Here is an 11,451-nt window from a genome sequence, read left to right as displayed (position 1 = left end):
AACCATTAGATTTAACAATTCTCTTGACGAGTTGACAGCAGCCGGCAGGTGGTGAAAACAAAATTTAGAAATTTTTTTGTGATAAAATAAAACTTTTTAGAAGTTTTGGTGGTAAAAAACAATTTTGTGTTTTTTGTGGTGGTTGAAGTCAAAATATCCTAATTTTTAAAATTTAATTACAAGTTTTGTCACTTGATTTGCATAGAGCAATAGTGATGTTTATTTCCTTGTTGATGGCGGTTGGGTTGATTGAACTAATAATCAAAGCGTCACGGTGGCCCCTAGTACAACCATTGTTTGCTTAGTTTTGGGCAAAATATTTGGGCAACACCTTAGTATATGTAATATTGAACCTGATTAATATATGTTGGAGGTAGTTATATACTCATATTGCTCTAGGGACTAGGGAGTGTGCTTTTAGGTTTTGCCACATAAGTTTCAGTGATTTAATTGATTGGTTGGCCAATACACAAGTGACACATGTTTAATTAAAGATCGATATTTTTAAGTTAGTTTGCTATTCGGGATTATTGAACATTTTTCTTAGACCGGCTAAGGGAATAACACGTGTTAAACTCTTTTTTTTTAGGGGAACACGTGTCAAACTCTAATTGACCCTTAACGATGAATTGGCTACCACATGTCATCTTCTAACTAGTCCACATGTTAGGTCTTTTTATAAGTAGTATTTGTTTGTTTACTTTGTGTCAATTATAAAGAATGATAATAGAAGATAATTTTATTTTTGCCTTTGGTCTTTAATTAATGGGATTGCAATTAATCCTACTTATTTTTATGTGATCATTAAATAAAGAAATAAGGTCAGCCTTTTAAGATAAGTGAAAACAAAAATACAAAAAAAGTGAAGTAAAGCCATCACACAGCAATGCGATGAGGTGGCGGGTTGAAGGCATAGATGATACCTTCACACCCATCATCACCTAAAAATCTCATACCCATCCTTACCCCACCACCCATGGTAGGTACAATACTTTCATCCATCCTCGCCTCAACGAGCAAGCTAAAATCCATTGACTTTGCAATCCATATTCCCTCTAAATCTACTAATTTCTACACTTTTCAACCAAATATATATATATATATATATATATATATATATATATATAATACCACATACTACTAACGTGCCTAACATCAATATATGAACATATGTGCCACTACCATACATTCATAAATACGAGCGTAATTTCCTTAAATATGATGATTAATTTAGATTTACATAAATTATTTTGGGTGGAAGAAAAGTGGGGTGTGCAAGAATGCAGTGGGGCGAGTGGGTAGGGAGGTCTAGTCTAAAATCCATACTCGGCCCATGTAGGGAATAATTTCAAGCCTTTAAAATCCCACTAGCTTGAACCCCACTGTAATCATACACTAAAGTACGGTGGCGTCCAAAAGGGAAGAAGATAGAGCAAAAGAGTCGCCAACAAGTTTTTTTAGGAACTTGTAAACCGTTCACGAGGTGAAGGTTACACCCCTTAATGATCCAAGAGATCGTCAACTCCATAAGGTCTAGAACCAAATAAGAGTTCGGGGATGATGGTACAAATCCAACCTAAAAGAGATTGAACCTGCCCTAATAATAGGCCTCTACTTTATTCTGATCGTATTCATGTGCGCTTTCTGATTAACATGCAATCAATAGGATTAACCCTAAACCTGTTTATCTATGTTGGTTGGATATTAATGCACAAATAAACTATTACTGGCGATCACTTGAATTATAATCACATTAATCCTAAACAAGATTATTAATTATCTTATTAAGCATGATTACAAGTACAAACTCCCTTTAAACATGCAATAAAAGGTGTGATCAAGCAATAACAATAATATCAAGCAACATAATAAATAATCAATATCATGAATAATAATTAATAATCATAATCATCATAATAAAATAATCAAAATAATAATAATATAAATAAAATAATCATGATCAAAATAATAATAATATTCATAATCATCATAAATCATAACAATTATAATCATAATCATGCTCATGTTAATATTAAAGCATAATAAAAATGGCATGATACTAACAAGATTAATAACAAACCCTAGCATGTCACTAGGCAATAAAAATCAAATCTTTAATCCTAACATAATACTAACAATCATAAATATTAGAAAGAAAATAGGAAACATCATAGCAATCATATTAAATATTAAAATTACCCTAGACATGATACTAGGAATATCATAATAACAATATAAACATGATATCTACATTATAATATCAATTAATCAATAAAGTACTTGCTTTGATGCTTCGTACCTCTTTCTAATAACAAAATACACACGTTAGTAACTTCAAGGAAAATAATAAACAAACAATTAAATTAAATAATTGAAAGAGAGATTTGGAACCAAACCCTCAGAAATTAAAACCTTTCACGTCTAGGGCGAAGGCAACTTCGAATATGGCTAGGTGTATCTAAATCTTGTGAATGCGGAATTTTGTATGAGAAAACCAAGTTTAGGAAAGATGAATGAGGGAGATGAATGAAAACTGATTGAAGGTGAATAACTTGCGAATGAGGAGAATTGGTGAATGAATGGTGAAAATTGGTGAATGAAAACGGAGTTTTCAATACGATATTTATAGAGAAAATCAGCCAAAAAAGATAAATTAACAAAACAGAGTCTGACGCTCAGGAAACAGAGCTGGCGCCAACCCTGGCTAGCTGGCGCCAGGCACCAGCCTTAGCGCCAGGCGCCAAGGCCTGGGGTTGGACGCCAAGCTTGATTTTAACGCGTTTTCGAAAATCCGATAAGTTTACCGTACCGGAGGATAAAATAATATAATTTCTTCGAAAATGCTATTTGATTTTGATTAAAACTCTGAAAAGTCAACAAAGTCAACTTATCAATGCTAATTGAATTAGGAATGAAAAGAACCTTCTAGAAGAATCTAGAAGACTAAAATCATTCCTAATTGCATTAGGAATGATTAATCATATTAGGCCCTCCCCTAGATCATTGGGCCGTACATAAAGCTCAAACCGAGCCCAGTTTGGTAAATTGGTCATAATTTCCTCAATATTCATCGGAATTGGGCTTATAATATATCGTTGGAAAGGTATTTGCAAGCCCCATCCAACTACACTACTATTGGACCCATATCATGGACCAACCAAACTGGATTGGCTGTTTTCTTAAAATAAAGTTTTCAAAAACAGAGAGAATAGAAAAGAAATTAAAACTTTCCGCAACACTAGACTTTCCACACTTTCGTTTCATTCGATTATGATTCGACGTGAAAGGTACTCATCACTGGGTTTGGTTTTGGGGAGACACAAATGGGTGTCTACAGCCCATCACTTATGGTAGGTACAATATTTATCCCCATCCCCGCCCTATCACTTGTCAAACCTTTCTCGATACCTATCTATAGGGGTGTACAAAATTTGGTCTGGACCCGAAAACCGGCCTAAACTGGAACTGTTGGGACCGGACCTGATCCAGACCTGTAGATTCAGGTCCGGTACCGGTCCTTGAAATTCAAGGATTCCGGGTTTCAGGTCCGGTCCGAGTAAAATCCGGAATTTTTAGGTCCGGACCTGAAACCGGTAAAGCTACTTTTTTTATTTGATATGTCTAAACAGGTCCATGAACAGGTCTAAATAGGTCCAAACAGGTCTAAACAGGTCAACAATTTTATATTATTTAAAAAAAACGAAAAAAAAATCAATAATTAGGTCTATTCAGGTCCAAACCCAGACCAGACCTGATTTTTCAAGTCTCGACCAGAACCGGACCTGTTGATTATTAGGTCCTGGTCCATTCAGGTCCGGGTTAGGTCTGATCCAGTTTTGGACCGATGTACAACCTTACCTGTCTAACTAACATCTTTAGTCACAGTGTCACACTCACAATAGAAGCATATAAGAGAGAAATTTGACAGTGAAGAAAGAGAAATCTCAAGTTTATTTGGCAATGGTGACAACACATGTTATATGAGATAATAAAACTAATATATAAAGTATAGATTTCTAGATTGTAAAATGGAAATAATCATGAGGTTGAACGTATTGACTTTGAAAACAATCTAAATCAAATTCATTAGAAAATGTCTAAATATTTTTAAATTCAGTTGTTATGTAAGTAAATCAATAGACCATTACTTCTTTAACTCTCTTCTTATTTTTTAAAAAAAAGGAAAAAAAAAAAGAAAAAAAAAAGAGGAGGCCATGTCATGATTTTTTTTGCTAATTTTTACTCCCCTCCACTAGTAACGAAAACCAACATACCCTCGTCTTCCCTCCACCACCAAATACAACCATGGGTGATCTTAATGGTGTTGGAGGTGGTGGTAAAAAAAAGTAAACAAAGGATCCAATTAGGCAATTATGGGATTACTAACTATTTAAGATTGTAAGAGTAAAAGAGCAAAACATAAAATCTTCAAGAGTGATTTCTATGAAAATTACTGAAATTCAAAATTCTACAATTAAGCTACTTTACATATAAAAACCAACTTATCGCTAACGTCATCCTTAAATTTTTTTTTTGATTATTATATAAATCCATAATTTTTTATAAAGTGATGTTGTAATTTTGTTACTTTAGATAAACCGGCAAACCGTTAATTTACCTTATATAAAACCGCTACTTTACTTCATTAGCGGTTTTGTTTTAAAGTCCAAAAAAAAAAAAAAAAAAAAAATCATCTTCGAAGAGCATATGACATGGACGGTATGTAAGTATTTTAGATAAAAAAAATTCGAGGAATTCTGATTTCTCTTATTCTGTAGCAATTTTCATGAAAATTGCTCAATTTTCAAGATGATTATCAAAACAATAAAAAAATATACAATCAAACATAATTATCAAATTAAACAAGTAAAAATTAGCAACTCGATAGCCCGATCACACAGTAATGTTCGTTTTTAAAATAACAAAATTTCACGAGGGAGTTTAAAGGCATAAATGCTCAACCAAATACATATCAGTGGCAATTTCGTAAATAATAACAAATTAAAAGTACTACTAAAATGTAAAATAGTACTACTAAATAATTTTTGAGTAGCACTTTTCACGTTCTCAATAATACTGAACACCTGTTAGTAGAATTAGGGACAGGTGAAAAAGTTTTTTTTTTTATTTTATTATTTTTTTTTAATTTTTTTTTTATGTAATGTTATTATGCATAACAGTTATTTACAACTTTATCAAATTTCTCTTATCAAAAAAAAAAAAAACTTTATCAAATTTCACTAAACTTTAAAGGCCCGTTCTATACCGTTAATTTCACTTTAGTTCAGCTCAGTAAATCACAACATGCCGTAATATTGCTTACATTATTTCTCATCCAGCTTTAGTTAGGCCCCGTTCTTTAGAGCTGCTTTGCTCTGCTGAAATCTGCTTTGCTCTGCTCTGCTGAAATCTGCTCTGCTCTGCTCTGCTCTGCTCTGCCCTGCTCTGCTCTACTTAAAATTAATACTTAATATTAAATTATTATAATAATAATTAATATTTAATAATAATAAATAATTAATATTTAATATTTAATAATAATAATAATTAATATTTTATAATAATAATAATAATAATAAATAAATAATATTTAATAATAATAAATAATTAATATTTAATTATAATAATAATTAATACTTAATAATAATAATAACAATAATTAGTTATTGATATTTAATAAAAAAAAATAATAATAAATAATTATTAATATTTAATAATAATAATAATAAATTATTAATAATTATTACTAAAAATAATAATAATAATAATAATAATAATAATAACACTGCTCTACTCTGCTCTGCCCTGCTCTGCTCTACTTAAAATTAATACTTAATATTAAATTATTATAATAATAATTAATATTTAATAATAATAATAATTAATATTTTATAATAATAATAATAATAATAAATAAATAATATTTAATAATAATAAATAATAAATAAATAATATTTAATTATAATAATAATTAATACTTAATAATAATAATAACAATAATTAGTTATTGATATTTAATAAAAAATAATAATAAAAAATAATTATTAATATTTAATAATAATAATAATAAATTATTAATAATTATTACTAAAAATAATAATAATAATAATAATAACAATAATAATTAATATTTAATAATAATAATAATAGTAATAATAATAGTAATTATACTAACAGTAATAATAATATTTGTAACTAATAATATTAATTATAATAACAATAATTGATTTTTATAATAGCAATTAATATTAAGATAATGACTAATATTTAAAGATAATACTAATTATTAATTTTTAATAATAATAATTAAATAATATTTAATAATAATTATAATTAATATAATAATAATTAATATTTAACTTTAAAAATTTAATGATTATAATAATAATGCGATAATATTAGTAGTAGTAGTAATAATAATAATAATAATAATAATAATAATTATTATTATTAATATTTAATAATAATAATAATTAATATTTAATAATAATAATAATAGTAGTAGTAATAATAGTAGTAGTAGTAGTAGTAGTAGTGATGATGATGATGATATAATAATAATAATAATAATAATAAAATCTGCTCTGCTCTGCTCGGCTCGGCTGAAATCTGCTCTGCTCTGCCCAGAAGCTCAAAAGAACAGGGCCTTAGACCTGTTTGCAAGAGGAGTGAGGACCAAAGATTATCCTTATTTCATTTTCCTTTTTTTTTTTTAAAAAACATTTCTTTATCTTCTTCCCTCCACCATAAAAATCCAATCTTTCTCCCTCAATCTCTCTCCTCAATACGACGTCGTACAATTCGCCGGCAACTTCGTCGGGAAACTCCAATCCCAGAAAATGGCGCTAAAAACCGTTATCCCATTCCCAATTTTCGCGCCAATTCCAACTACCACCTCAACAACCACCACTTCAACTACCGAAGTTCGATTTGCTCGTTGGAACAACGCCAACGCCGAGAAATTCGAGCGAAATCGGCGTACCCAGCAGCAAATTGAAGATGATATCCGTCGTTTCCGGCGCTTTGAATCTGCACTCAACATTTCAGCTAGTTACGACGCTGATTCCGGCGTCGCAACACCAAGAAACCCTAATTTCAAATCAATTGGGACCCCTTCGAAGCCTTCAATTTCGTCAATTCCTGGGAAAAAATCGAAATACTCAAAACCCCAGAAAAACCCTAATTCTGAAAATGGTAATTTTACTCACCCGGCGTTTCGGAGGGTTGTGAAACGGGTGAAATTGCCCGAAACGGGTGTTGGGGGTGAAACGGATATAAGGGTTGGGGAAAATGGGGTGACGTATGTGGTGCCAGGTGCTCCGTTTGAGTATATGTATAGTTATACTGAGACGCCTAAGAATGTGAAGCCCATTGGGCTAAGGGAGCCCGCGGTTACGCCGTTTGGGCCGGGGACAATGGGCCGTCCATGGACTGGTCGGAAGCCGTTGCCTGGAAGTAAGAAGGAGTTGCCGGAGTTTGATTCGTTTCGTGTACCGGAGCCGGGGAAGAAAGGGGTGAAGCCTGTACAGAAGCCGGGGCCTTATCTTCCGGGTTCGGGTCCGAAGTATGTGGTGTCTAGAGAGGAGGTGATTGGGGAGCCGTTGACGCCGGAAGAGGTTAAGGAGCTGGTTGAAGGGTGTAGGAAGACTAAAAGGCAGCTTAATATGGGTAAGGATTGAGTTTGTTATTATTTGTTTATTTTGTTTTGATGTTGGAGAAACTATTAGCTTGATTTGTGTTTTTATTGCATAAATATCTTATAAGTATGAATGTATTGAGAATCAAGAGAAGTGGAAAGGTTGATTGGTTCGATTTGTGCCAAGAGGTGTTGAGGTTCTAGGTTGACTGTATTTTAGGTTTTTTGTGACAGTGTTATATTAGGCTAGGGCAAAATCAAACTGAAAAAGGGAAGGGATAGGAAAAAAAGAAGGAACTTTTAGCCACGATGCCAAGTTTGCCAATAGCTGGGTTGAATTGGATTGTTGGTTGTTAGTTATGAAGTGAATTAGTCGTCTGTGGTAAATTTCAAACTGATGATTGAGCAAATTAAATGTTTGTTACTATGTTAAGATTGACTCTGAGGCTGATTCTTAGCATAAGAAGTGTAAATGCTGTGAAGCTTGTACAGATTATAAATGTGATGATGTTTTTGTGTGAGCCTGGGGGGGGGGGGGGGGGGGGGGGTTGGGAAATGGAAATTTTAATCTTCATTTTATGATTGGTGTTTATTTGGTGGTTTTGGTAAGCAAGTGGTGATTGAACGAACCAAGTAAGGAGACTTTAGCTGTTATCATTAGGATCGGTCATTTCAATTTTCCACTTGTAGGAAACCTCTATTATATTAAGCTTGGAATGAATCAGGGTTGTATAATTTGTATTTTACAATTCCACTAGTGACTATCCTGATTCCCTCTGAATATGGGTGGTGGTGTTTTGAAGGGATCAAAAAATGGGAAATTTATTCGGAAATGTAAATGTCTAGCATTGTGCTCTTGTGTGACTGCTTTTATGCTATTAAGATTGTGACTTCAATGTAGTGTATTGGTGGGGTTTAATTGAATCAAATACTACTCTCTGATTAGGAGTCTAACTATAATTAATTGATTGAATGCAGAACCTCTTTTGTAAAACTAGGTAATATCCTCCAGTAAGGATTTGGAGTGAATTAGTGGTTTAGAATTAGAATTATTATTGCATTTGACAATTGACATTGAAATAAGTAATGTTTGGCTTTTCCTTTCTGAATTAAATTCAGCCTGTTTTTTGTAGGTAGAGATGGTTTGACACACAACATGTTGGATAACATCCATGCTCATTGGAAACGGCGGAGGGTTTGTAAGATAAAATGCAAAGGGGTTTGTACTGTGGACATGGATAATGTGTGCCAACAACTAGAGGTTGGTGTGCTGATGATCACGCTAAGTTTATATTATTTATTTCTTTTTCCTCCCAAGTTTCTGGGATGTTTTTGTTTTCAAACTGCCTACTTTCCTAGTTGTTTTGGCCTGATGTTTGCCCTGTTCGGAGTTCTTAAAAGTCTTAATAAGCAAAATTTTATAAAAGCTTGTAACTACAAAGCACAGTGTTTAGACCTCTTAGCGAGAATTTACAAATTACGACAATGGTTGGCAAGTTTATTAGATTTGGTAGCAGCAAACTGACCTGAGTGAAATAGACACATTTGACTCATGTGAGCTTGCTTCATGAAATCTGCATACTGTGTTTAAAAATTGATTATCTTTCTCTAAATCCAAAGGTTTTTGTTTGATTATTAACGTATGTTTCCTGTTAATGTAAATAATTATGTGCTTCTGGGTGGGTGCTTGTATAGTACAAGTAGTCAATAGTCATCACTCAGAAACTTTTCTCCAATATACTGAAGATAAATCATTGCAAAAAGTAATTACAAAATTATTCATTATACATTTATACTGCATGATTTTTACCTAAAGGACGTTGTCAACTTAAGTTTTTATATGTTGCAGGAAAGGACTGGAGGCAAAATTATACACCGTCATGGAGGTGTTATATTCCTTTTCCGTGGTAGAAACTACAATTACAAAACTCGACCTCGCTTTCCTCTTATGCTGTGGAAACCTGTTACACCTGTGTACCCCAGATTAGTCGCACGTGTTCCAGAAGGGTTAACGTTGGAAGAGGCAACTGATATGCGGAAAAGGGGACGCGAATTAACACCAATATGCAAGCTTGGTATGCGCGTGCTTCTGCACTGTTTTTTTTTTTTTTTTTTTTCGAGAGCCGGGGAGGGGGGGGGGGGGGGGGTTGTGTGTGCGTGATGGATAAGGTTCATTATCTACATTACTGATGGAAATAATATTTGTTTGCTATCTTGCATAACAGGGAAAAATGGTGTATATGCCGGCTTAGCGAAAAACGTTAAGGAAGCATTTGAAGCATGTGAGTTGGTTAGAGTTAATTGTCAAGGATTGAACCCCAGCGACTGCCGTAAAATTGGTGCAAAACTCAAGGTCTACTTTTATCTCGTTTTATTCACTTTGAGTAGTATTGACATATGCTATTCTTCTATGTGTTTATGGAATCGTTTCCTTCTTCTGTGCCTTTAGGATATTGTCCCATGTGTATTGATTTCATTTGAAAACGAACACATACTTATGTGGAGAGGAAAAGACTGGAAGTCATCTCTCCTGCTACCTGAAGATGGTGCAAAGGGTGAAGAAAGTTCTGAAGCTGACAGTGCTGCATCTTATGGCCACTCTTTGGATTCTGAGGATGAAGAAGGTTCCCAATGTTCCTCGAATACTCCAAATCAGGGATTAAATGCTGAAATGTCCAATCGAAGCAATGGTTTGGCTGATGATCTAGATGTGGGTGTTACGAAAGTGGATGATAAATTCTCTGTGAAAGATGATGCATCATTGGAGGTCAATGAAGTTGATCCATCACAGATAAGTGACCTAGGAAATAAAGTCATATCAAATTCCGATAATTCTTCTGGTGACATCATTGCTTCCGGTGTTGGTTCATTAGACAAGGAAACTAGGATAGTTGACAATATTTCTCATGACAGGGAGCCTACTTCATTAAGTCCTTCTGGTTCTGAATTAGATGTAGATGGTACTGCTGACTTGGTAGTGTCGTCGGGGAACTCTTCTGATGATTCGGAAGTTAATGGGGGGACACAAGGAATGTTAGAGACCTCATCAGCGAACCCTCATTCCGCGTTATCTTCTCCATGCACTGAAGGTGTTCAGTTTCTTTTAAGACAAGCTGTAGAAAGTGGAAGAGCTTTGATACTTGATACCAGTTCCTTAGATGCAGACGTGGTTTATGAAAGATCAGTCTCCTTTTCCCTTGAAGCTCCACCTGGACCTGTTTTTACATACTATCCTCGGAAAGTAGCCATTAAAGAAAGTGAAAACCAAAAATCTGGGGATTCAGAAGCTGAAGAATCAGTACCAGTAGCAGGTCCTGTAAATAAATCAAAGGAAAAGAAGTCAAAGGAAAAGAAGAGCTCTACTCACAAGGAAAAGAAGAGCTCTACAACTCACAAGGAAAGAGATTTTGAACAGGAGTTTCTAGATCTAGTTCCCCAGGGAAGTCTAAAAATAGATGAGCTTGCTAAGTTGCTGACTTAATATGCTATGTGATTACATAACTCTCGTATGACCATCAATACGGGTCATTACGATTTTTTTTTGGACCGGGTTTGTGTTATCTGGTGCATAAAATCTTACTGTCTGATGTAGTCTTTCAGCATATACTGATATACTGGAAATTGGAATGGTATTGTAATTTGTACTTGTGTAAAAACAATACTTTGTACATATATGCAACTTCAGATTGTATCAAACTACATCACAAACTACATCAAACTATATGACGAGCTCATATTTATAAATTGCATTACCTGACAATTATTTGATACATTGATTTTGTGATCGGACAATCGATATATGACCATTCCGATGC

The 11,451-nt window shown here is 33.4% G+C and overlaps 1 protein-coding gene across 1 annotated transcript; it reads left to right on the top strand.

Moving 5' to 3' along the window:
* Positions 1 to 6,717: 6,717 nt before the first annotated feature.
* On the top strand, positions 6,718 to 11,396 carry LOC145635798 (CRS2-associated factor 1, chloroplastic-like). The gene is made up of 5 exons (XM_081687157.1): positions 6,718 to 7,668; positions 8,770 to 8,897; positions 9,486 to 9,711; positions 9,862 to 9,989; positions 10,086 to 11,396. Exons 1-5 carry the CDS (start codon positions 6,840 to 6,842, stop codon positions 11,115 to 11,117), a joined length of 2,343 nt encoding a protein of 780 aa, XP_081543283.1. The 5' UTR covers positions 6,718 to 6,839; the 3' UTR covers positions 11,118 to 11,396.
* Positions 11,397 to 11,451: the final 55 nt, after the last annotated feature.

This window comes from Chenopodium album, chromosome 6, assembly GCF_948465745.1.
Source record: "Chenopodium album chromosome 6, dcCheAlbu1.1, whole genome shotgun sequence".
In the NCBI taxonomy this organism is placed as follows: domain Eukaryota; kingdom Viridiplantae; phylum Streptophyta; class Magnoliopsida; order Caryophyllales; family Amaranthaceae; genus Chenopodium; species Chenopodium album.
The sequence above is the reverse complement of the archived record's forward strand: the minus strand, read 5'-3'. Positions and strand labels throughout refer to the sequence as shown.

Coding starts and splice junctions, on each gene's coding strand:
- LOC145635798 (XM_081687157.1), top strand. CDS start 6,840: ATGGCGCTAAAAACCGTTATCCCATTCCCAATTTTCGCGCCAATTCCA. Junction 7,669..8,769: donor TAAAAGGCAGCTTAATATGG/GTAAGGATTGAG, acceptor TGTTTTTTGTAG/GTAGAGATGGTTTGACACAC. Junction 9,712..9,861: donor AACACCAATATGCAAGCTTG/GTATGCGCGTGC, acceptor CTTGCATAACAG/GGAAAAATGGTGTATATGCC.